Source organism: Neofelis nebulosa, chromosome X, assembly GCF_028018385.1.
Source record: "Neofelis nebulosa isolate mNeoNeb1 chromosome X, mNeoNeb1.pri, whole genome shotgun sequence".
Classification (NCBI taxonomy): domain Eukaryota; kingdom Metazoa; phylum Chordata; class Mammalia; order Carnivora; family Felidae; genus Neofelis; species Neofelis nebulosa.
The window spans coordinates 7,046,379-7,072,810 of NC_080800.1; the positions used below are offsets into that span (position 1 = coordinate 7,046,379).

The 26,432-nt window shown below is 49.1% G+C and overlaps 1 protein-coding gene across 4 annotated transcripts in view; it reads left to right on the forward strand.

Annotated features, from left to right (window-relative positions):
* SHROOM2 (shroom family member 2) overlaps positions 1–26,432 on the forward strand; it is a 159,381-nt gene that overhangs the window by 78,885 nt on the left and 54,064 nt on the right. For 2 of the 4 annotated variants that reach the window (XM_058713553.1, XM_058713554.1), the window contains exons 3-5: positions 12,904–13,035; positions 17,827–20,284; positions 21,814–21,911. In XM_058713553.1, coding sequence (XP_058569536.1) covers positions 12,904–13,035; positions 17,827–20,284; positions 21,814–21,911 — 2,688 coding nt within the window. Of the gene's footprint in view, positions 1–12,903; positions 13,036–17,826; positions 20,285–21,813; positions 21,912–23,209; positions 23,699–26,432 lie in introns of those variants that run through there. The other 2 variants (XM_058713555.1, XM_058713556.1) reach the window with 2 other exon arrangements.

Genomic DNA, 26,432 nt, shown 5'->3' on the forward strand with positions numbered 1-26,432 from the left:
AGTTAAACATCTGACTCGATTTCGGCTCAGGTCATGATCTCACGGTTTGTGAGGTTGAGCCTCGCATCTGCACTGTTAGCATGGAGCCTGCTTGGGATTCTCTCTCCCTCTCTCCGCCCCTCCCCTTCTCTCTCTTATGCACACTCTATCTCAAAAGTAAAATAAACATTTTTAAAAATTCAAAACAATTTAAATGGGCACTTTTCATTATGAATGAATTTGGGCGTCTTCCCATATCTTTAGAAGCTTTTTTTTTTTTTTTTTTTAAGTAGAGGAACATCTTTAAGGATATCAGAATGATCTGAATTCTATTCCAAGCAAAGCACCTATGCCACAGAGAACTGGTCAGTGGAGGGACAGGGAGGAGATGTAGGGCGCCTGCTAGCTGACGGAGGTGACAAGTTATCTAAATTTTTTTTAACATTTATTTTTGAGACAGAGAAAGACAGAGCATGAATGGGGGAGGGTCAGAGAGAGGGAGACACAGAATCTGAAACAGGCTCCAGGCTCTGAGCTGTCAGCACAGAGCCTGACGCAGGGCTCGAACTCACGGACCGCGAGATCACGACCTGAGCCGAAGTCGGACGCTTAACTGACTGAGCCACCCAGGCGCCCCAGTGACAAGTTATCTAAAAGACTGTTGGGGAGAAGGAAGAGACTTTTGCCCCGAAGGATTGATGGGAGCCACTGTGTAGAACTCCACTTTTGGATTCTGTATGTCCAGTTTTCTTTAAATGAGGGGTACACAGGATAATTTTCTGGTTAAGATGGGAATTAATATTTTAAGTAATATGTATAACAAGATAATGATTGTTCACTTCTGTTTTTATGAAAACATACTTTATTTTGATCATTTTTAAAAATATATATTTGACATATACCATTGTGCAATTTGAAATACTTTTAATAACACTTAGGTATTACAAAAATTTTTTAAATAACTTTGTATTAATTTTTAATACGATATGTCGATATTATTTTTTGCCTAATAGAAAAAAGTCTAAGGGATGCCTGGGTGGCTCAGTTAAGATTCCAACTCTTGATTTCAACTCAGGTCATGATCCCAGGGTCATGGGGTGGAGCCACATCTGGCTCTGTGCTGAGATTCTGTCAGTCTCTTTGCCCCTCTCCCCTGCTTGCTCTCTCTATCTCTCTCAAAAAAAAAAAAATTAAAAAGTCTGAAATGGTGCTTTGTTCAGAAACATGAATGAAATTCTGTAACCTGGTTAATTAGTTAGTATTAGGGTCTGTTGCTGTCACCCAGCACATGGCAACTCACTGCTATAAAATCCTGAAGATGCTCAGAGGAAGGACCACTAAAACTTCAAACTGAGTTTTACATTGTCCTTATTACAGAGGCACCAGTAGGTACTTTTAAAACAATTTCTCTGGAACTGGTAACGTGTACTCTTCTCTGCCGAAATTTAAATCTGTGTTTAAAGCCTGCCATTCTCCTCTTTCTCCATCCCCAGGCAACCACTTATCGGACTTCTGTCTCACAGATCAGTTAGCATTTTCTAGAACTTTATGTACAGCTCCAAAGTAGATCATGTACTCTTAAAAATACAAACAAACAGACAAAACCCGACCAGTTTATAGAAAAGCACTCTGGGGGCGCCTGGGTGGTTCAGTCGGTTAAGCATCTGACTTCAGCCTAGGTCATGATGTCAGTTTGTGAGTTCGAGTCCCACATCGAGTGAGCTCAAGCCCTGCTTCGGGTGAGCCCTGCTTCTGTTTCTCTCTGCCCCTCACTCACTTGTGCCCCCTTTCTCTCTCTCTCTCTCTGTCTCTCTCAAAAAAAAAAAAAAAAAGGCACTCTGTAAATTATTCATAGACTGAACCACAAACACGTAAATATCCTGTGTTGCCCTGCCCGAGAGTATGGCCGAATGATGAATTAGCTTGCTCAACTCTTATTTAACTTGATTGTACTCCCAGCCTGTCCTCAGAGGCCCAGAGAAGGGCTGACATTTATGACAAAGACTGAGAGTGGCCAGTGCAGGTATGGTGGTTCTCGGAGGTTCTGGGGAAATGTACCTCTGTGCAAACTACACACCCAATTTCATGAGTAGAAACAGCGGTTCACATGCTAACTCCTTCCTGCTAGTATATCTCTTACCCGTAGGCTTGTTTTGTTGTGTGTGGTGAGTAGGGGAGCGAGCAGGCAGGATGGGATCGAGGGGAGCCGCTTGGACAAAGCCGTGGCGTCTGGTTTCCTGGGCCGTGGGCAGTGCTATCTTGTCATCGCTTAGGAGCCGGGAAGGGAAGGTGAGTCAGAAGGTGCGACAGGCTCTTTATCTCTCCCGGTGAAGTTTCTTTCCCAGACTCAAGAGAGAGAGTGCTTCCTTTCTCCCCATGTGGGGTCAGCTGGAAACAGAGACCTGTAACCGTGATCCCCACCAAGTGCACATCTGTTCTCCTGCGCGATGCTCAGGTGGTCAGGGAGGGGGCTGGGGTGTCTGCCCGGGAGTCAGGTGAACTGTTAGGCCATGAAGAGAGGCTGAGCCGAAAGCTCCTTCCTAGATCTTCCCTCCGGGCTGCTCTGTTGTTCCGACTTTGCTTGGCGGAGGAAGGAAGTGCTACTCACTGGAAAGTTCGGGGCGGATGCGGTAACCTTTTCTTCTGTGTCGCTGACAGTCGTCATCTGCACCTTTGTCCTGTGTGTCCAGGCCACCTCTCTGGGAGGGCTGCCTGGCGGGTCTGGAGTGGCTCCTGTGCCCCTGTTTTCACAGACAGCCACGGCTGTTGTCCTGGGCAGGCACAGAGGGTACACCATGGCCTAAGATGGGCTCGGAACAGGTGAACACCAGAAACCGGGTCACTTGTGGCATTTTTCTGATCCTACTAGCCGAGTAGATCAGCCTCGGTTGTGGGAGATGTGCTCAGGGTCTGCCTGATGCGCACAGCGTGTTGGGAAAGGGGTGTCTTGCTCAGACCTGGGGTTAAGGCTGCTGCGCTCTGATCCTATCGAATGTGCACTGAAATGGCATGAAGAGTGCCGGGACACAGTCCTCCTCTCTCTCTTTGGAGGCAAATTACCATAGCCTCAGCTTCTAAAATGTACATATAATTTCAAATATCCTCGGGAAAATTTCTTTTGAATACCACGCTATCCATTACTTTGGAAAGCTTGCAACTGCTCTGGCTTTTTTTTTTTTTTTTTTTTCAACTTCATATGGGAACAGATAGTTTTGGCTACAACGAAGCACGCCTGCCCACCTCATCATTTATGGTACTCTCAAACCATCATCCGGTGTTGCAGGTAGTTTTGCTGGGTCCGGATTATCGATAGGGTTGGTTCATGTGATTTTCTGCCTCTTTGCCGGCGGCCTTAAATCCTTTTGTGTCTCTAATTACAGCCCCTAAGCTTGCGTTCAGGAGCAGATTAACACCCAAGGGTAACACTCTACCCAAGGGTAGAGGTTCTTCGCTGGAGGCTGAAAGGGTTAGCCAGACTTCGGGCCGAGTTAGAGATTTCAAGAAAGCGGCTTTCAAATCTAGTGACAACAGCTGTGCTCGCTACGAGCACATTTCTTGCAGCCTGCTTTGTTTCCTGGATGCCACTAAGCTGCAGTGAACTCCGCACCGCCCCTGTGTTGTGCTGGGAGCCCCTCTGCTCCTGGCTCCTTGGAGCTATCCTGCAGCAGGTGGGTCTGCACGCAGCCCTGACATTGGTTGGCACCGATGTTCTTGGAAGCAGCTATGGGTGGCGATGCGGCAGGGTTACAGGCAGGGCTAGGGCGTCGGCAGGCTTCATTCCTCCCCGCTTCCCTCCCAGGAGCTCTTCCTGGGCCAGAAACCATATATGTGTTTTGCTGGAGGGTGTGTGCCTTGGTGGGGGTGTCGGCAAAAACCTGTGCTTTTGAAGGGTCTGCCATCATTTGTTCGAGTCTCAGGGGAAAAGTTTCTATTTCGAGCATGTTGGGGGTTACAGCCGTTTGCAAATGCTCATTTTCTTATTAGACAGAGGAAACCCAGAGACTTACGCTGGACAGACACCCTGTCCTGGAGCTGTTTTCCATTGTTTCTTATTAAATGGAATCAGGAGAAAAAAGAAAAACATGCAGATCAGAGTTGTTTTATTTTGGGAAAAGTTGCTTCTATTCCAATTTAGGCTCATTATATATGGCTTGAACAATTTAACCAGGTGAATTTCCAATTAAGTGAGGTTATTTCATATTCTAAGTCAAATAGAAAGTGGAACAAAGTTAAGATTTTGTTTTTCATTGCAAAGCGTGTAAGTGATGTTTATAAAGTTTATCGTGCAAACATCGATGGTTTCTGATATGTTAAGACATGCAGAGAAAGTTTTTTTTTTTACTTCTTTCAGATATGACTCATCAGCACTGTTGCTAACGCTTAGAGCTATTTGTAATTAGTTTTACTAATGGTTGCACATTTGAATATCCTGAGTTTCTTTGCCAGAAAATCCGTTCTCTTGAAATGTAGCCAGTAGGTTGGGCTGGCACCCTTCTGAAACACTCAGTTGAACTTGCTCGGGCATTAGTCCCTCGAGGAGCTGTACTGTGAACACAGGTGGGTGAGATAGTCTTTTTTCCCCTTTTTTCTTACATGAATAGATGTATTGACCTGACGATTTTAAAAGTTAGTAGAAAAACCAAATCGTTTTGGTCTGCTCCAGTTCTGCCTGCGTTCATTATGTGACATTAAAAAATATATGTATCTTTTTAATGTTTATTTGAGACAGTGAGAGGGGGAGACACAGAATCCCAAGCAAGCTCTGTGCTGTCAGCACGGGGCCCGAAATCAAGAGTCAGACGCTTTACCGACTGATCCACCCAGACGCCCCCGTTATGTGACATTTCTGCCCAGGCTTCTCTGCGGAAGCACCCGGGAAGAGCGCCGAAGGCTGAAAGACGAACCACGCACCCGCCCTTACTGGGGGAAGGGGAAGGACCAGGGGTGCCCTGGGCCCGTGGAGAGGTGCCTGCCTCTTTCATCCTGTGGGAATGCTACCTCTCAGCCTGGCGTTTGTTCCAAATGCAGCTTTGATGTCCTGTATCAGTCTCAGCTCTTTAGGCCATTTGGGAATTTTTATCTTAATTCTTCTCATGTATAAAGGCAGGAACTCTGTGGCTCGCATCCCATAGGACTATATGGATTCAATCCAGCATGACATCACCGTCCACAGCAGTATGTTGTCTGACCACCACCGGGGAAGGGAGCCCTTTGCCGTTTCTCCAGTGCTCAGCTCTGTGTCTTCATACATTCGTGTAACGTGTTAGAAGCGCTCCGTGCAATCATACCATTAGGTCCTGCCGTCCAGGAGCTGCCTGCTGAGGGTGCTCTCATAGGCCTGGATTGGGAAAGCTGTGACAGGTGGTGAGCCAACAGATGTGAGGAGGCCGGGAAGCAGACTGCAGCAGAGTCTTACCTGAGGCTGGGCCACTGACCTGCCCTTGGAAGGCTGAGCCAGGTTTGAGCCGCAAATCTGGTCCTACGTCGGCAATACCAGGGAAGGGCAGAGGGGGTGCAGGCAAACGGACTGCAGGGGGACGGGTGACTAGGTGGCTGGGGGCAGAACGGTGCTGGCCCTGAGTTTGCCTCTGAGCTGCTGGGAGGGCTAGTGCAAGGCCACCAGCCTGCCCACATGTGTCTCCAGCTGATGCCCACGCTGCTGGCCCAGGGGCACCCTCCAGACCACAGCTTGGCTAGATGCCTGAGAATGTGGGAGCTTGGGCTCCTGTGGCAGCTGCGAGCAGTTGAAGGTTCCAGAGTGAGAGCAAGAGCTGTCTAGAGCAGCGTGGCTAGGAGATTGATCTGGCAGGAGGTAGACAGACCAGCAGAGGGAGAGGCTGGTCAGGACGTAGTCATCCACAGGCTTGGCTGGGTCAGAACAAGGTTCATTTTGTGTTTGTAGAGTGCTGGTTTTTATGTGTTTCCTTTTGAAGGACTAAAAAGGGTGCTTGCAGTCACCCTCTCCAGTGCACGCTCCCCCCCCCCACCTTCCACCTCCCCTGCTGGCCTGTACCCCCTCCTTTCCTTGAATTCTAAAGTCTTCACACAGGGCTGTTCCCCTCACCCGCGGGTCACCGAGGCACCTTTGCAGTCCTGCCCAGACCACCCCTTCTCTGAAATCCAGGCCTCTTCCCCCCTCAGGCCCCCTGATTCTTTTCTCTAAGATGCCCCCAACGGATCACTATTGATTTCCTCCCGCCAAGGAGCCTTCCCCAACCCCAGGGTTGCCTAAAAGCCCCAGATCCCATCATAACCCCCAGCACAATGCACATCCAAAGCCAAGGCACCTGGCCTCCCCCTCTGGCCTCCCCGGCCTCCCAGCCAGCGGGTCCGGTACAGTCAGGCTGACGCAGCTTGTGGTGACCAAGCACAGACTGTTTGTTTTGTGAGGTGGTGCCTGTTGGCTTCATTCTAAAAGTCTATGAAAATAACCCAGCACTCACGAAATTTTTTTTTAGGCAAGGAAGGGATTCTGTTCTTTATGAGAATGACAAACATTTCACTGAAGCATTTATTTTAATAATTCCTTTTTTAAGAGAGAAAGTGCACACGAGCAGGGGAGGGGGCCAGAGAAAGAGGGGGACACAATCTAAAGCAGGCTCCAGGCTCTGAGCTGTCATCATGGAGCCCGATGCAGGGCTCGAACTCACGAACCATGAGATCATGACCTGGGCTGAAGCCAGACTCTTAACCGACTGAGCCACGCAGGCGCCCCTGGATTCATTCTTAATTTTAAACGATATGCTAGCATTTTTCATATTTGTGGTGTAAACCCTGTCCTTCCAGAAATCCCCCAAAGACTACCTCACTTACAAAATTGTTTCTAAAAATTGAAGTAAATTTTTATTAATCTTGGTATGTAATTTGTGGGAAAGGCTTCGGGGGAACAACCCTCATTAGGATGAATAATTTCATCTGTAGGAGCAGAAAATGTTCGTAGCCAGTACTCTGGCTTTTCTGTATTTATATGAAAGGAATAGTAAGCACTGATTAGAGGTGCCATTTGGGAAGAGTGACAGTGGCATGAGAGAATACTCCCAAAACCAGGCGGGCCGCAGAGTGAAATGGAGACACGGAGTCTGCAGGCTTCTCCAAATTGTCTAGAGACAGAGAGGAGGTTGTGCAGAGGGCTGTCTTTAGATCATGGCTTCTTTTCCTTGGGCGTCTTTTTGGCCTTTTAATTTTTAAATATTCCATATTTTCTACAATAAGCATGTGTTTTAAGGATTCCAAACATCAACAGCCGTTTGAACAAACAGGATTCCTTTCCTACATACACTGGGCTGACCCTGGCCCGGTGTGAGCACGGACGAAGCCCCACTGCCTATCCAGTGATTCTGGGATTGCGCAGCCCCAGGCTCAACGTGGGGCGTTGCTGGTCCGTCTGTCACATCCCTGCCCGCAGCACCTGCTCGGAAGCAGGACCTTCGGCATCTCTGGGTTGGGCTGCACAGCCCTTTGTGGCTCTAGTGCTCCCATTCGCCCCTCATGGCTGTTTGCGAGGCCAGAAATCACCCTCTGTGTTTCTCCCTCCCAGAATGGGCTTCCTTACCGGTCTCTCCAGTTGGCTTACATCTGACTGCGGCCAAGGAGGGAGCATTCTTTCGGTAGCGTCCCTATTCATTCCTGTTCGATATTTGTCTTGGGGCTGTCTCGACCGTAGCAGACATCCCACAGGAAGGAGTGATTCGGGACTGGTTTGCTGTATGCCATTTTGCATTTACTATTTTTTTTTCCAGAGGGAATTTTTTTTTTTAATCTTTGTAATATAATTTACTGTCAAATTGTGTAACAGACGGTGTATAAAGCGTGCTCTTCGTTTTTGGGGTAGATTCCCATGGTTCATCGCTTACATACAACACCCAGTGCTCATCCCAACAAGCGCCCTCCTCAATGCCCATCACCCATTTTCCCCTCTCCCCGCCTCCATCAACCCTCAGTTTGTTCTCTGTATTTAAGAGTCTCTTATGGTTTGCCTCCCTCCCTCTCTGTAACTATTTTGTTCCTTCTCTTCCCCCATGCTCTTCTGTTAAGTTTCTCAAGATCCACATACGAGCAAAAACATAGGGTATCGGTCATTTTCTGACTCATTTATTTCACTCAGCATAATACCTTCCAGTTCCTTCCACGTTGCTGCAAATGACTGGGTTCCATTCTTTCTCATTGCCAAGTAGTACTCCATTGTATATATAAACCACATCTTCTTTATCCATTCGTCAGTTGATGGACATTTAGGCTCTTTCCATAATTTGGCTGTTGTTGAAAGCGCTGCTGTAAACATTGCGGTACATGTGCCCCCATGAATCAACACTCCTGTATCCTTTGGATAAATTCCTAGTAGTGCTATTGATGGGTCACAGAGTAGTTCTATTTTTAATTTTTTGAGGAGCCTCCACACTGTTTTCCAGAGCGGCTGCACCAGTTTGCATTCCCACCAACAGTGCAAGAGGGTTCCCGTTTCTCCACATCCTCTCCGGCATCTATATAGTCTCCTGATTTGTTCATTTTAGCCACCCTGACCAGTGTGAGGTGGTATATCAGTGTGGCTTTGATTTGTATTTCCCTGATGGTGAGTGACGTTGAGCATCTTTTCATGTGTCAGTTGGCCATCTAGAGGTCTTCTTTGGAGAAGTGTCTGTTCATGTCTTCCACCCATTTCTTCAGGATTATTTGTTTTTCAGGTTCTGAGTTTGATAAGTTCTGTATAGATTTTGGGTACTAGCCCTTTATCCGATATGTCCTTTGCAGATATCTTCTCTCATTCCGTCGGTTGCCTTTTTGTTTTGTTGATTGTTTCCTTCACTGTGCAGAAGCTTTTTATCTTGATGAGGTCCCAATAGTTCATTTTTGCTTTTAATTCCTTGTCTTTGGTGATGTGTTGAGCAAGAAATTGCTGGGGCTGAGGTCAAAGAGGTAGTTGCCTGCTTCCTCCTCTAGGGTTTTGATGGCTTCCTGTCTCATGTTTAGGTCTTTCATCCATGTTGAGTTTACTTTGTGTATGGTGTAAGAAATGGTCTAGTTTCATTCTTCTGCATGTTGCTGTCCAGTTCTCCCAGCACCATTTGCTAAAGAGACTGTCTTTTTTCTATTGGATACTCTTTCCTGCTTTGTCAAAGATTAATTGGCCATACATTTGTGGGTCCAATTCTGGGTTCTCTATTCTATTCCATTGGTCTATGTGTCTGTTTTTGTGCCAATACCATACCGTCTTGATGATTACAGCTTTGTAATAGAGGCTAAAGTCTGGGATTATGATGCTTCCTGCTTTGGTTTTCTTTTTCAATATTACTTTGGCTATTCGGGGCTTTTGTGGTTCCATACAAATTTTAGGATTGTTTGTTCTAGCTTTGAGAAGAATGTCAGTACAATTTTGTTGAGATTTCATTGTATTTTATTATTACTTTAAAAAATTTTAATGTTTATTTTTGAGACAGAGAGAGCGTGAGCAGGGGAGGGGCAGAGAAAGGGAGACACAGAATCTGAAGCAGGCTCCAGGCTCTGAGCTGTCAGCACGGATCCCGATGCGGGGCTTGAACTCACAAACGGTGAGATCATGACTTGAACTGAAGTCAGACGCTTAACCGACTGAGCCACCCAGGCACCTCTGTATTTTATTATTTAAAAAAAAAAATTAAGTTTATTTATTTATTTTGTGTGTGAGAGAGACAGAGGGAGCAGCGGAGGGGCAGAGAGAGAGGGAGAGAGAGAGAAGCCCAAGCAGGCTCTGCACCATCAGCACAGAGCCCGATGTGGGGCTTGAACTCACGAGCCGTGAGATATCATGACCTGAGCGGAAGACAAGAGTCTCATGCTTAACCAACTGAGCCACCCCGGCACCCCGCATTTACTCACTTCTAATGCTCATGGCTCTGCGGGTGGCCAGGGTGGATACCACTAAGAACCAAGTATGGCATAGTGGTTTCACCCAGGCCCTCAAACTGGGGACTTGTGCTCTCCTGTCCTGGCACATCCTGTGGCCTATGCACTCCTCAGGGTCCCCACATTTCTGGCGGCTGACTGGCTGAAAGCCACCTGAGTGTGTATCTTGTGCGAGAAGAAAGCCCACGATCTTGTGAAAATGAAGACCTTAAATCTGTTCTTGTTTCTGTTCATCTGGGTCTGTCTGAAACGCAGCCAGAGGGACAGTGGCTGTGTGAGACCACTAGGTGGCGCCAGAGAGCTCTTTCCCTACAGGCTGCCAGACCAGCATCCTCACAGCATTGTGATTGAATGAACACTTTTGGGTCCAGAACGTCGTCCTCTCTCTTATTGGCATGAATCCAGCCGTTTTAGGTAGTCAGAGGGGTTGAGAAACAGAAGGTAGCTGGAACCTTCCCAAATACATTCATTATGCACTAGGAAATTCAAAGGACCTGATGAAAAGCCCATTATGTTTTAGGAAAACGTCACTATCCCCAATAGCCAGAATATCCTTATGTGTAGCTTATAGGTACAACCTTTTCACTGGGTGATTTGTTTTTTTTTTTAAAAAGCTCTTAATTTCTACTGTGGTTGTCAACTATGTCTTCTTGAAATAGACATGCATCTATATGTGTTATCTTTTTATTTTATTTTTTAATGTTTAGCTGTTTTTGAGAGAGCAAGAGACAGAACATGAGCAGGGGAGGGGCAGAGAGAGAGAGAGAGAGAGAGAGGGAGGGAGACACAGAATCCGAAGCAGGCTCCAGGCTCTGAGCTGTCAGCACAGAGCCCGACGCGGGGCTCGAACTCACAGACTGTGAGATCATGACCTGAGCCGAAGTCGGCCGCTTAACCGACCGAGCCACCCAGGCACCCCTGTATTGTCTTTTTAAAAAGGAGGGAGTGCGTGCACTCTTGGAGCCCTGCTGCCGCCCCCCCCCCCCCAAGTCAGCCAGCACATACCCCAGTCTTGCCATGTGCTGGGTTGGAACATGTTGCCATAGATTATAAGGCATTTTCTTTTTCAGGCTTCCTTTTTTTATTTGTTTCCTTTGCCTCCACTCTGTCTAGTTTATTTCCTTCATTAATTAAGTATAAAGGAAGATGAAACACATCCTTGATGCGATAGCACAGAAAATGCCACCTGAACACGAGACTCACGTAGCCAGAACCTTCCTCACGAGGATTTGGAGAAACTCGACGAGGTACACTTTGGGATTGCAATCCCCTTACTTCTGTGGTGTGATGAAGTTGTCTGTTTTTTTGCTCTTGTTCATGGGGAAACTCCTGAAGTCAACTCATTCCACATTTTGCCACCCATCTACTTTTCCTCCTTAATTATGAGTTGTCAGAACGTTTTTATTTTAACGTTTATGTATTTGTTTTTGAGGGAGGCGCAGAGAGAGAGGGGGAGAGAGAGAGAATCCCAAGCAGGCTTCACACTGTCAGCGTGGCTGGAACACAGGAACCGTGAGGTCACGACCTGCGCCAAAATCAAGAGTCAGACACTTAAGTGACTCGGCCACTCAGGCGCCCCGTGAGTTGTCAGAAGGTTTAAGTTATACATACTTTTCAGATTTCTTTAATACTCTTTACTACTGTTTTGAGAGAGAGTGTGTGTGTTAGAACACACGAGCAGGGCAAGGGCAGAGGAGGAGAGAGAGTCCCAAGCAGGCTCCACACCCAGCCCAGATCCCATCGTGGGGCTCAATCTCATGACGCTGGAATCATGACCTGAGCCGAAGTCAAGAATCAGACGCTGAACTGACTGAGCCACCCAAGCACCCCGGGTTTCTTTAATATGCTTTTAACATTAATATCCTTTAATGTCTTTGCCTGCCTGGAAGAATGTCTGCTCTCTGTCAAGCATCTAGAGAGGCTCAGTTTGAGCCTCTTGAGCTGCAGACTGGCCACAGTGAGCAAGTTCTGTCCCAAATTGGAGACGTGGAGACATGGAGACTGGGAGAAGCAGGTGCGTGGCTCTCCTCACACACCACCGTTCTCTTGGATGCTCTGTGAACATTTACATGGCAGCTGTAGGGATTTGCGACTGAACCTCCCTTATCATTCCCAGGCAGTGTAGCCAAAAAAAGAATAAGCCACCCATGGGAGGGTGCGGACAGGGGCGCAGGAGCCCAGGAAGACACTGCATACTGTGTTCACAAGTCCTCGCTGAACGGACTAGAGCCGTCGTTCTAGGGCATCATGAATTCACACGATGGGGACCCTTAGCTGACTTCACAGGCACTTGAGAGGCTCAGAGGAATGAATGCGCCTCTGCTGGTCTCAGTTAATGTCAAGATGCCTGCGTTTACTTAGTGAAGTGAGTAAATAGAAGTCATCCAGGGACGCCTGGGGGTCAGTCGGTTAAGCATCTGACTCTTGATTTTGGCTCAGGTCGTGATTTCACGGTGCAGGAGTTAGAGCCCTGCGATGGGCTTTGTGCTCACAGTGTAGAACCTGCTCAGGATTCTCTCTCTCTCTCTCTCTCTCTCTCTGCCCCTCCCCTGCTCTCTGTCTCTCTCTCAAAATAAATAAATAAACTTTAAAAAAAAAGGAAGTGGTCTAAACTGTGTGTGACCCGGCTGAGCTGGGGACCCCCTGCACTTCTCTCTAGTGCATCTCTCCTCCTCAAGGAGGCTGACGGCTGTGTGCCTAGCTATGCTGAAACAGGAAAGACAGAAGAGTCCTTCCGGGGTCCTACTGATGGCTGAGGCGAGGAAAAGATTTATTCACCTGTTTAGAGCAAAAATTGAAGAATAAGGCTTAGTTTACGTTTTGGAGCTCATGACTCTCACTCTGCCTTAGGATGGGTTCTGCATTAATAAAAGTTAACAATTTTTCATATCCAGATACCGTGGAAAGCCCCGGAAGCAATGCTATCAGTCATGCGGGAGTAGCTGTAACATATTTCCGTGTCTCACTCCCGTCTTGGCACAGGGTTGTCCTTTATTTGCAATTCCTGAGTTGTCTGCGTTTTTTTTGTTTTTTTGTTTTTTTCAGGAAGAATGAACTGAGCTGGAGGCCTCACTCCTGGCATGCCACCAAATTCTCTGATAGCCACCCCGACACATCAGCATCTCCGTTCCCCTCTGCCAGCTCCTGTCCTTCCTGGCACGGCCGTCACCACCCCAGGTAGGCACTGTTTCCCACTGGGATGGACGGTGTTCGACATTCCACCAACGTCCATGACTTCCCAGCCCTGCCACAACAGCACCTTTCTTGACTTCAGCGTGATTTTTTCTTTTCTTTCCTTTTCTTTTCTGTTTTAACATTTATCTGTCTTTGAGACAGAGAGACAAAGAGTGAGCAGAGGAGGGGCAGAGAGAGAGAGGGAGACACAGAATCTGAAGGAGGCTCCAGACTCTGAGCAGTCAGCATAGAGCCCGATTTGGGGCTTGAATTCATGAACGGCAAGATCATGACCTGAGTCAAAGTCCTATGCTTAACCAACTGAGCCACCCAGGCACCCCTCTTTTTTTTTTTAATTTATTTATTTTGAGAGAGAGAGAGAGACACCGTGCCAGTGGTGGAGGAGCAGAGACAGAGAAAGAGAGAGAGAATCCCAAGCAGGTTCTGCACTGTCAGCGCAGAGCCCCATGCAGGTCTCTAACTCACAAACGGTACAATCATTACCTGAGCCGAAATCAACAGTCAGAGGCTTTTTTTCTGATGAGGAAAAGCTGCTGACACACCATTACCAGTAGAAATGTCTAAATTCTTCACTGGGTAGGTAGGTGTCCAAGCCTTGAAAACAAAAACTAGGGGCACCTGGGTGGCCCAGTTGGTTAAGCATCTGACTTCGGCTCAGGTCATGATCTCGTGGTTCGCAAACCCCATGTCAGGCTCTATGCTGACAGCTCAGAGCCTGGAACCTGCTTTGGATTCTGTGTCTCCCTCTCTCTCCCCCCGCCCCTGCCCACACTTTGTGTCTCTGTCTCTCTCTCTCTCTATGTCTCTCTCTCTCTCAAAAAAAAAAAAAAAAAAAAAAATTAACATTAAAAAAAAGAAAACAAAACAAAAACTAAAACACCAAGGGCAAGGATGAACAAGTGTGCTTTCTCATTTATGTTTTTTAATAAATCAGGAGCTTGGGGACTTACGTTTTTGGGCTGAATCCCTTTGGGCCAGCCAGGTCGGTGGTCCTGAGCTGAGTGGGAGGGCTGTCCGTCCACCCATGTGCCTACAGCAACCACCCTTCTTCTGAGACTTTTATGTGCACATTAGAAGGCAGAAGCGGGGTGCCTGGGTGGCTTAGTTTGTTGAGCCTCTGACTTGGGCTCAGGTCATAACCTCACGGTCTGTGAGTTCGAGCCCCACGTCGGGCTCTGTGCTGACAGCTCGGAGCCTGGAGCCTGTTTGAGATTCTGTCCCCCTGTCTCTCGCTGCCCCTCCCCCCTCACACTCTGTCTTTCTCTGTCTCTCAAAAATAAATAAACATTAAAAAATCTTAAGAAAAAGAAGACAGGCTCTTCCTAAGAGTTCGGCAAGTGTATTCCAGCGAGGCTCCCAGGCCGTTCTCTTAAGCATCAACACCCTCTCCCCAGCCCCCAGGGCTCTCCTTATAGAGGAAATCAGGGCTTCACAGCCCACATGCCAGGGTGCCATCCAGCCTCGGGGGCCCAGGGGTGCTTTCCCACTGAGCAGGAGACCCAGATGCTGGGAGTTGTAGGTCAGTGGATGGAGGGGGAGTTCTGGGCTACCTGGAGTCCACATTTCAGGGTCAGAAGGGCTAATGTGTCAGGCAGGTGTGTGGCCGCACCACAGGTGGCCTCTCCTGGCCACCTTGGGTGAGTGGCCAGAGTCCTCACAAGTCTCATATTAAAAGGATGATGGCTCTGTCTCCCTCTCTCAAAATAAATAAATAAACTTAAAAAATTTTTTTAGAGAGGGGGGAGGCGCCTGGCTGCCTCAGTGGGTTAAGCGTCCGACTTCGGCTCAGGTCACGATCTCATGCTTCAAGCCCAGCTTCGGGCTTCTCGCTGACAGTGCAGAGCCTGCTTGGGATTGTCTCTTGTCTCCCTCTCACCCTCTCCCCCCCCCCACCAAAATAAATAAGTAAACTTAACATTTTTTAAGCAGGGTGGCTTTGGGTGTGTGCGAGCCCATGTATGAGCGTGTATATGTATGTATATGTACAGGTGTATCTGTAAGTGTGGCGTGTGCACATGTATGTAACTGCATGCATGCGCGTGTGTGCTTGAATGTATGTGTTTGTGTATGTGAGTGTGCGTGCGTATCTGTTATGGAAGGGCATTTGTGCCTGTGTGTGTAGAGCTAACGTAACCATCTCAAAATCAGTTTTTGATCGTTAGTAAACACCGGTCTGCTACAAACTTCTGAAGTGCTTCTGTGAAGGCAATACATCTCAGTGCATTGACCTGTTGAAAGTGACAAGAGATGATGGTATTTGGAGTCCAGAGTATTTTTGAAAAACCACAGATTCTCAACTGAGTGGTAAAAGTTAAGTGAAAAGTGGGCCTTTTATTTTCATTATCAAAGTGACGTAAAGTAATACGATTTCCATTAAGCCCATTTGGTGGTTTGTTGATGACAGAATCACGTTTGCTGCCCACATGCATGTGGGAACGGTGCTGGGCACTATTTATAGCTGCCCAGACCTCAAATGTTACAGAGAAATCACCTCCAGGGCACTGAGGAGAGGGTGCAGGAGAACCGCCTCCTGTTCTGTCTGAGAGGGGCACTGCTCTGTCCTTTTAGGAAAGGGTATACAAGCCAATGGTCCCCTGCCTTCAGGACAATGTCACTGTCCCCGGTAGCTGCCGTATCCTCAGAACTTGTAGATGGAGCCCTTGTTGTGTGTTTTCGTTGGTTCTGTTGTTCATTTGTTTGTTTTATAAATGGTCAGTGACGTGCTTTTCTAAATGTTTGTTGTTTTTTTTTTTTTTGAGAGAGAGAAAGAGAGAGAGAGAGAGAGAGAGAGCACACAAGAACAGGGGAGGGGCAGAGAGAGAGAGGGAGAGACAGAATCCCAGGGAGGCTCTGTGCTGTCAGCCCAGAGCCTGACTTGTGGCTCCAACTCACAAACCCTGAGACCGTGACCTGAGCCAACATCAAGAGTCGGACGCTTAACCCACTGAGCCACCCAGGCGCCCCTTGTGTTTTGTTTTTGTTTTTTTTTGGAGAGTGGGTTGCAATTTTATTTTTATTTATTTATTTTTTTTCAATATATGAAGTTTATTGTCAAATTGGTTTCCATACAACATCCAGTGCTCATCCCAACCCTTGTGTTTGTTTTAAGAGTGATTTCGCCAGTTCGGTCTCCTGTGTCCTTGCCCTAATCACACATTTTTCCCATTCAATCTGGTTCTCCCCAAACCTAAAGTCGCCAGGGTTGTGGTAGTTTTTCTTGTTTTTTGTTTCTTACCTTGAAGCCTGAATGTTCCAGCTTTGTTGAACTTTAATGAAAACAGTTTTTCTCTTTTTAAATGTTTATTTTTGAGAGAGAGAGAGAGAGAGAGAGAGAGAGAGAGAGAGAGAGTAGGGGAATAGGTAGAGAGCTAGGGAGACAGAGAATCGCAAGCAGGCTCCACGCTGCCAGCTCAGAGCCCCACACGGGGCTCGAAACCAGAAACTGTAAGATCATAATCTGAGCCAAAATCAAGAGTGGGATGCTCAACTGACTGAGTCACCCAGGCTCCCCACGGAAGCATTTTTAACATGCTTGGATAAGTAGTTTTACCATCGAGAGCCAGTAGCCTCCTACATACACGGTCACTACCTCATAGGATAACTGATTCCTTAACAAACATATCTCCCAGCTTGTAGCAACTAACCTGATTTTGTATTTCCCTGTCTTAGGCCCCATCCTGCTTCAGAACCAGTATTTTTGGCATTCGGGTACAGCTCCAGTGAACTCTGTCAAGTTAATGAGTCCCCTGAGCACGGCAGTGTTTGTTTTGCTAAGAAAGCCTGTGGCTTGGGTCCTTTATCAAATATTCCATTAACTGAGAGTTAAGAGGAGCTCTTGGTACTTTAATATTTGGGTGTGGAAAAGTAACGCTATCTCTGGATTTCCCCTTTTAATTTGAAAATTATCGTTATTTGGGGCACTGGGGCGGCTCACTCGGTTAAGCATCCAACTTGTCCTGGTCTCACTGTTCGTGAGTTCGAGCCCCACATCGGGCTGTGCGCTGACAGCTCAGAGCCTGTTTGGGATTCTCCCTCTCTCCCTCTCTCCCTGCCCCTCCCCTGCTCTCTCTCTCTCTCTCAAAATAAATAAATAAACGTAAAAAAATTTTAAAAAGAAAAGAGAAAATTACTGTCATTTGATTGCTTCTTCGGTTTTAGTAATCCATAAGAAGAATCCTTTTATACGCTAAACCCCGGGGTCCACAGTCTTGTTCTTTGAGGGGGCAGGTAGGAAATATTTTAGTCTTCGTGGGTCTCTGTCGGTTGCAGGTACCCAGCTCTGCCGTTGTAGCTCAGAAGTATTCACAAACAGTGTGTAAACAAATGGCCATAATTGTGTTCCAATCACAGCTTATCTGTGAGTGCTGCGATGTGAATTTCCTGTCATTTTCACGGGTCACAGAATAATCTTTTTTAAAAAATGTCTTTAATGTTAATTTATTTTTGAGAGAGAGAGAGAGAGAGAGAGAGAGAGAGACACAGAATGCGAGCAGAGGAGGGACAGAGAGAGAGGGAGACATAGAATCCAAAGCAGGCTCCATCCAGGCTCTGAGCTGTCAGCACAGAGCCCGACGCGCAGCTCAAACTCACGAGCCATGAGATCATGACCCGAGCCGAAGTTGAACGCTTAACCCACTGAGCCACCCGGGCGCCCCGGCATCTGGATGTTTCTGTGTGGGGCCAGCTGTGTTCTTGGTCCTGCTCTCCTCATTTGTCCCCTTTACTATTGCTCGCTTCAAAAGCAAACTCTTCTCTCTGGTTCTTCCCTCCTAGTTCTTCCTCCCATGACCTGTCTGGCACGTGGGAGCACACGAATCTGCAGCGTACCTCTGACCACTTTAGTTCCCTGGGGAGCGTCGACAGCCTGGACCACCCTTCCCAGCCCTACCCCTCCGGACGCCTCTCCGCCTCCAGGTCCAATGGCAGCATCGACCACCTGGGCGGCCCGAGCAAGCGGGACTCAGCTTACGGCTCATTCTCCACCAGCTCCAGCACGCCCGACCACACCTTGCCCAAGGCTGATGTGTCCTCTGCAGAGAACATCCTCTACAACGTGGGCCTGGGGGAGGCCTCCAGGCCGGGCGGCCGGCAGGGCCAGGCTGCCAGTGACCCCCAGGGCCTGGAGGACAGGCTCGGGTACTTGCCACCCCGGGCCCCCCGTGACGGCAGCAGAAGCCCCAGGCCAGAGGACAGTCCTGAGACCAAGCTGGCCACCCCTGGGAAATCAAATTTGGGACCGGTTTGGTATGTCCCCGATAAGAGAAAAGCACCTTCCTCCCCTCCTCCACCACCTCCCCCTCTCCGCAGTGACAGCTTCGCTGCCACCAAGAGCCACGAGAAGGCCCAGGGCCCTCCACTCTCAGACACCGCCAGTGTGCAGCACTTTCCAGGCCCACCCCGGGACCAGCCCCGCAGTGACTGGAGACCAGAGCCCGCCAGTCAGCAGTGGAGGCCGGCACGGCCCGGCAATGGGAAGAGAGTCGGGAGCTCGGGCCCTGCGCCCCACGTCCCCCTGGACGGTGGGGTGCCGACCCCTGACCACAGGCCGGGCGGCCTCCCGGGGGCCCCTGGCCGGCTTCAGGCCTCCCTGTCCAGCACGGACGTGCGTTTCCCGCAGGCCTTTGGCTGCCAGCACCCGCGCCAGTACAGTGACGAGAGTCCCTTCTGTCACGACGGCCCCAGGGCCGCCTCGTCACTGAGGGAGCAGCACTGTGTGGCTGTCCCTGGCGGCCGCCAGGAGCCTTCTGCCCACTGTGTCCAGGACAACGGCCCCACTCGGCTCAGGTGGCCCGGTGCCACTGAGCAGAAGGGCGACAGCGGTGGGCAGAGCCGCTACTACTGTGTGACCAGCAGACAGTGCCCACAGGCAAGCGCCCAGGCGGGACAGCCCCACGAGGAATATTGGCAGTCTGACAGGGCCGCAGAAGCCCACGAACTCCCCACTGAGCACCCGATGGGCCACGGGCCCTGGGGTCACATCCGCCAGCACGAGGAGGAGGCCCCGCACACCCGTGAGAGCGACCAGGCAGCCAAGGGCCACCCCATGGGAAGCGAGGAGCCACAGACAGCCGCCCACCGGGCAGGAGCCGCGGGGAAGGAAGCCGCCGACGGCTTCCTGTGGGCTGCAGGAGAAAGCAGCAAGATCTCCCCTCAGAAGACACCTATGCTGCACTCACTGGCCCGGGAGGGGGCGCGCCCGCCCGACGACGGCCCGGGAGCTGGTGCCGAAAGGCCGCCGCCGTTCGATGGCCAGGTGGGCAGAGCCACCCGGAGAAGCGACCGCTTCGCCACCACCCTGAGGAACGAGGTCCAGATGCGCCGAGCCAACCTGCAGAAGAGCAGAAGCACGGTGGCGCTGGCTGGGGCCGACGAGGCGGCTCGGGAGGCCGGCGGCTGGCAGGTGGAGCCGGGAGGCGTCCCCGGCGCCTCCCCAGAAGGTTCCTTCCGGGGCACCTATAAAGACCACCTGAAGGAGGCCCAAGCCCGGGTCCTGAGGGCCACGTCCTTTAAGCACCGCGACTTGGAGCCCAGCCCGGCCGATCGTCCCGCGGGGTCAGCAGAGCCACGGACTGAGGAGCACAGCACACATCTGGATGCCGCCCCCCACTTCTGGGAGGGGGGCCTGCCCAAGCCGTCCCCGTCTGGAGGGGGCCTGCCGCACGTTCCCCGCATTGGGGGCCGGAAACGGTTCACGGTGCAACAGAAGCTGAAATCGTACTCTGAACCCGAGAAAATGAACGAGGTGGGGCTCGCAGGGCCCAATCGCCCCCACCGGCACCCGGGTGCGTCCGAGGACACTGTGGGCACATTCGCCGACAGGTGCAAGTTTTTTGAGGAAAGCAGCAGACCCATTCACCAGAGACCTGGGCAGAGGCAAGCACTCTGTGGATTCCCGAAGGAGAAGCTGGAGAGGCCGCGGACAGCGGGCCACGGGTACGAGGGTGCAGAGCCTTCGTTCCAGAACAGGGCCCACACGACCTCCTTTGGAGAGAACCCCAGCAGTCACGGAAAAACGGCGAACATGGGAAAACCAGAACCGCCTCAGAGACTTGGAACCTTTGCTGAGTATCAAGCCTCTTGGAGGGAACAGAGAAATACTCTAGAAGCCAGGAGTTCTGGGCGGTATCACTCAGCAGATGACATCTTGGACACAGGTCTGGATCAACACGAGAGGCCACAGTACGTTCATGGAAGGTCCCGTTCCTCACCATCCACAGACCCCTACAAACAGGTAAGGTTTGTGCCCCAACCAAGGAAGAGCTGCCCCGGGCTGCTGTCTTAAGGCACATATAGGATGCCCTGAAAATACGATGGCCCAATGTCCGTGTCGCTTGTGTCCCGCCGTTTGGGCATCGTTTGTGTGCACCGGCTCTTCTCGTGTCAACTTGTGTGAAAGGTACCTGGGGACTAAACAGGTACATCCATGACAATTTAACTCCGTATCCGTGTGCCTGTCCTGAGTCCCCGGACTCCCCATCGTCACTTGCTTCGGCTGTCTTTCCTCATAATTAGCTTGCCCCAACCTTAACACCATGTAAAGAATTTGGGGGGGGAGCCTAGAAAATGGTCAGTTCTCTGAAATGAAAAGGGGTGAAGACAGTGTATGATACACGATAGCCACTCTTCAAATGCTGAGGCCTTTAAAATTTTTAATATTTGTTCCTTGTAGTATTTTTTTTCAAATATGTTTGGATTCCTCCAGAACAAATGTAATTAAACATGCAATGCATTAAACTGTTGCACTTTTTATAAGGTGAGAATTCTTTTTATTTTTTTTATTAAAAAGAATTTTTTTAAGTTTATTTTGAGAGAGAGAGCGAGTGAATGAGCAGGGGAGGGGCGGGGGGAGAATCCCAAGCAGACTCCATGCTGTCAGCACAGAGCCCAGTGCGGGTCGCAGACTCACAAACTGTGAGATCGTGACCCGAGCTGAAACCAAGAGACGCTTTAACTGAGCCACCCAGGCGCTTCTATAAGGTAAGAGTCCTAATGCTGAAAGTTGACTTCAAGCTTTCTAGGAAATTTAAAGAAAACATTCCAGTGTCATCTCGCCTCTTTCTCTCTCTCTCTCTCTCAAAATATAAATAAACATTAAAAAAAATTTTTTTTAGAAAAGAACCAGTAGTAGGTTCAATACACAATATTCAGGGGGTGCCTAGCCTTAGTCGGTTGAGCGCCTTTTTTTTTTTTAAAGTTTATTCATTTTTGAGAGACACAGTGCAAGCGGGGAAGGGGAGAGAGAGACAGACAGACAGAATCTGAAGCCGGGTCCAAGCTGTCAGCACAGTCTGACACGGGGCTCGAACTCAAGGACGGTGAGACCATGACCTGAGGCAATGTCAGACGCTTAACCAACTGAACCACCCAGGTGCCCCAAGCGTCTGTCTCTTGATTTCGGCTCAGGTCACCATCTCACGGTCCATGGGTTCAAGCCCTGTGTCAGGCTGTGTGCTGTCCATGCAGAGCCTGCTTCGGATCCTGTCTCCCTCTCTCTCAGCCCCTCCCCAGCTCTCTCTCTCTCTGTCTCTGTCTCTGTCTCTCTCTCTCTCTCTCAAAAATAAATAAACACTAAAAAACAACAGTTTGGAGAGCGGAGCTTGTGAGCCCTGTGGCTGAGTGTCATTACAAGGCGGCAGGCTGTGTCCTCGCCTCCGCGGCACAGGCTTGCGGGGCAAACCCACAATGAGGGGGTTCATAATAATAGATGTCTTGAGGAAGGCAGCTTGATGATTCGGTGTCTCACTGTGCTGCTCTTGGCAGGAAGCTGCCATCGAACCACAACAGCAAGTGGGGGACGCTGGTGAGCACAGGCAACTTTCTGCCACCGTCCGGGCCGAGGAGGGATGCCCTAATCCGAGGTGGGTGAATTCTGGATTTGGGGTTGCTAAGAAGACATCTTGGAGGTGGCCTTCTCGATGGTGGGTGAATGCTTGGTTCACGTGATTGGGCCTCTGGTGGTTTTTTTGCCAAACCCAGCATGGCTGCTAACTGGATGCAGTTTCCAGCACCTCAGCGTCCCCGCTGCAGACGTGGTGCCGTTTGAGCAGAGCCTGTAGCCCTGCGCCGCCTCCAGCAGAAGCGTCTCAAGGGCGAAGATGTCTTCTGATGCCATCATGGCTTCTTTTTTTTTTTTTTTTTTTTGGTTCTTAAAATGGCTGCTGTGTTTTCTGTACAGTACGGTTCTTTATGTTCACAGAATGAGAAATCCAGTATAATGTGCTTGAATGAAATGCTTTATCCAGAATGCTCGTTGAAAGGATGCTTTAATGATCTAGTACACAGCTGGGCTGCCGGGGCGTGGTCTCCAAATTGGAGTTGCCTGCGAAGATTGTCAGAAAGGAATGGAGCCAGCCTTTCTTTCTTTCTTTTTTTTTTTTTTTTTTTTTTTTTTTTTTTTTCAACGTTTTTTATTTATTTTGGGACAGAGAGAGACAGAGCATGAACGGGGGAGGGGCAGAGAGAGAGGGAGACACAGAATCGGAAACAGGCTCCAGGCTCCGAGCCATCAGCCCAGAGCCTGACGCGGGGCTCGAACTCACGGACCGCGAGATCGTGACCTGGCTGAAGTCGGACGCTTAACCAACTGCGCCATCCAGGCGCCCCTGGAGCCAGCCTTTCTAAATCGGGCTTATTTCGAGCTCAAAAATAGAAATCAAGTCCGTTGGCTCCTCAAGAGGATCTGAAGGACTGGTGGATGGTAGCAGTGTTATTAGCACGTTGTGTGCCGTAGTTCTCAAATGTGGCCAGTGTAGCTGTTTAACTGTAGTGAGGATAGAATTTAGACTGATTAAGTAAATGAATCAATAGTGTCATCTCGCCCTTGATATGCACGAGGAGGGAGGGAGATGGAAGCTTAGAATACTGTAGGACCTGTGGTATCAGCTTATTTTGAGAGGGCTGATAGGGGCACCTGGGTGGCTCAGTCGGTTGAGCGTCCACCTTTAGCTCAGGTCAGGATCTCACGGTTCGTGAGTTCAACCCCCACATCAGGCTCGCTGCTGTCAGCTCAGAGCTCGCTTCAGATCCTCTGTCCCTCTCTCTCTGCCCCTCCCCCATGCACACTCTCTCAAAAATAAAACATTAAAAAAAAAAAAGAGGGTTGATAGAACAGTGGAATTAAAACTACACAATTGGGTCACTGAATACAGATCTTTCTAATGCTTTGAGAATCTCTGGTGATTGGTGTGATATTCAAATTTAAACACTTAACCTCAAAATTCAGGGTTCTGTTGCAGAAATAACCAATTTAAATGTTTGCTTTTGAGAGCCTTCTATACTGGGGTTTTATTTCATTTGGCTTTAAACTCGAGTGCTGTTAGCCTTACAGCAGAGTATCCAATCTTTACGTGGCTCTGAGGGGACATGAGTGGTATTTTGTGTAGGAAGTCTGTGTAACTATCTGCATGGCTAAAACCAAGAATCCCTGGGTAAGAAGGAATGGCCGCTGAATAATACACCTACGGAATCGAGCAGTTTCTGAGAAACACAATCACAGCTTTATTACTATACATTCTGGGTAAGTCGCGTGCCCAGCACCAGCTGTACTCTTTCTTCCAAGCCCACTTCTAGGCTGTGTTGCAGTTGTGAGAGCGCTCGGTGCACCCTGCATGTGCGAGCTCTGGTTTCACCCCTGTGCTCCTGCCATGTATGTATTTCACTGATCCTGCAGAGGGTTTGTGTGGTGGTTAGAGTTAGCGCCCCTGCGGTGAACAGAGTCCTAATGAATAGCTCTAATGTACAGTGTGTGTGTGTGTGTGTGTGTGGTAAATGGCACTATCAATAGTGAAAGGGTCAAGAGGAACAGGGGGAGGGACCATATGCTTCATTTATCATGGCTGTGTCTTCTAGCGGACTGTGTAACCACCCTGAAGAAATTAGTTCCAGAAGCTTTCTGCTTTTGAGCTACAGACCCAGCAATTTTCAGAATTGTGTGCACTTTCAAAGAGTGGCAGGACTCAATGAAATTCTAGAATAGGAGCATTGAAAAGCCATTCCCAGTTTTTTTCAGAGAATGTTTGTTTTTCGAAATATCAGTAAGAAATAATGTACTTAAAACATTAAATCTGGGAATAAAAGAAATGAAAACTCAGGTTAAGGACTGTCTTTTGCTCACCAAAAATAAAATCCTATAATACAAAGATTTTAAGATACCTAATGTTTTGCATAAATTTTTTAAATGTTTTATTTATTTTTGAGAGACAGAGAAACAGCACAAGTGGGGAAGGGGCAGAGGGAGAGAGGGAGACACAGAATCCGAAGCAGGGTCCAGGCTCTGAGCTGTCAGCACAGAGCCCAACGTGGGGCTCGGGTTCACAAACTGTGACATCATGACCTGAACCGAAGTCAGACACTCAACCAACTGAGCCACCAGGTGCCCTGCATGAATTTAAAACAATATAAGTGTGTCTATAAAAAATATGAATTACTGGGGTGCCTGGCTGGCTCAGTCAGTATAGCATGGGACTTTTGATCTCGGGGTTGTGAGTTTGAGCCCCACACTGGGCGTAGAGATTGCTTAGAAATAAAATCTTAAAAATTACTGATCTGATAATGGGGCAGGATAATGAATGGTTTTCATTGTATTCTGTTGAGACAACAGTAGGGCATCAAGATAAGAGTTACTTGTTTACGTAAACCACATAGAGAACATTTTTGTGAGGGTCAAGGTTCTGTTCTATATAAAGATAAATAGGACAAAGGTTCTGCTCCCGAAGGACCTCACAGTATAGGAGGGAAGGACAGACACCCATACTTAACCACTGAAGAGGTGACACATAAAGTATAATTTTGGTGAAAAGTTACGTGGTGCTTCAGAATCTTGGAGGAAAGAGGATGGGGGTGACTTCTGGATGAGTCCTGGGGAAGACGGGGGGTTTGAGCTAAAATCAGCCCACTCCCATGAGAGCAAATCCAATCGCGTGCACTTAGTACCAGCTTTCCCTGTGGTGGGCAGCGTCCCCTGCCCACACCCGACCCTCAGTCTCCTGGCTTCTGTTCTCTGAGGTTTTGTACCAGCTCTCCAAGCCCCGTCATTCTGGCCAGCACAAGTCTGCTTCCTGCAAAGCTGCTCCCCCGCTGACTTGGGGTCCCTCGTAAGTCGGATGCAGTAGCTTATTCCGGCTATCGTAACAAAATACCAGAGACTGGGTAGCATCCACAAAAAAAAAAAAAATTTGTCTTCTCACTCTTCTGGAGGCCAGAAGTCCAAGTTCAAGATGTCAGCCTCATTTCCCCCAAGGCTTTTTTCATGACTTGCAGACAGCCACCTCCTCCCCGCATCCTCACGTGGTCTTCTCTCCACGTGTCTGTGTCGTGATCTCTTATAAGGCATCAGGCTGGATCAGGGTCCCCTCTGATGACTTCATTTTACCTTACTTACCTCTTCAATAACCCTCCATCCAAATAGTCACATTCTGAGGTCCTGGGGGTGAGGACACAAGCGTATAAATTTTAGGGGGATACAGTGAGTCCCTAACACTGGGAGGAATGTCGTTTCTGCCTTATACCTTAAACCAGTGCTGTCTGCTACATCGGCCCTCTCAGGAAGTGTCACCCCATCACTGAGTGGCTGAGGCCACACCTGATAGGGGAGCATTTAAAATTTTTTAAATTTTTGTTTATTTACCTGCTTCTTTCTTTCTTTCTTTATTTTGAAGTGGGGGAGAGCAAGAGCAAGGGAGGGGCAGAGGGAGAAAAAGAGAGAGAATCCCAAGCAGGCTCCGAGCCATCAGTGCTGAGCCCGATGTGGAGCTCAAACTCACTATCCATGAGATCATGACCAGGGCTGAAATCAAAAGTCCGGTGTTCGACGGACTGAGCCACTCGGGCGCCCCGTTGCGGGAGGATTTAAAATAAAAGAAAGAGGGAGGCTGCCATCCTTGAGTGTGGCTGGTGAAGAGAGAGGAATTTGGCAGAACCTCTCTGGAGGGCTTTTTGGTGGCCCGTAACCACTGCAGGCACCTTCTGGTGCACTGATCCCACTTTGAAGAGTTGCCCTTCCAAGTGAACGGCAGCACAGAGGCATTCCCCGCTGAGGTGCGGACTGATGCTCACTTGGTGGGTGTGTTTGCACCCCACCCTTCCCAGTTCTCATGGAGTCACCCCCTTGCTGCCTGCTGGTCTCCTTGCCTGGATGGCTGGTAGTGCCTTTGAACGGGGTGGAGGTCAAAATCCTGTTTTTGCCCCTCAGTACCCTCCTTGCCGGGGCTCGGATCTGAGCCACAGCTCCCCTGGTCACCTTGCTGCCCAAGCCAAGGCCCACCTTCCTCACGCAACACACTGCTCTCTGGGATCACGATCCCGCCTTCGTGCAAGCTTTCGTCATCTCCAGCCTGGACCACAGCAGCTGCCTCCTCACTGGTTTTGGAAGATAGATTACA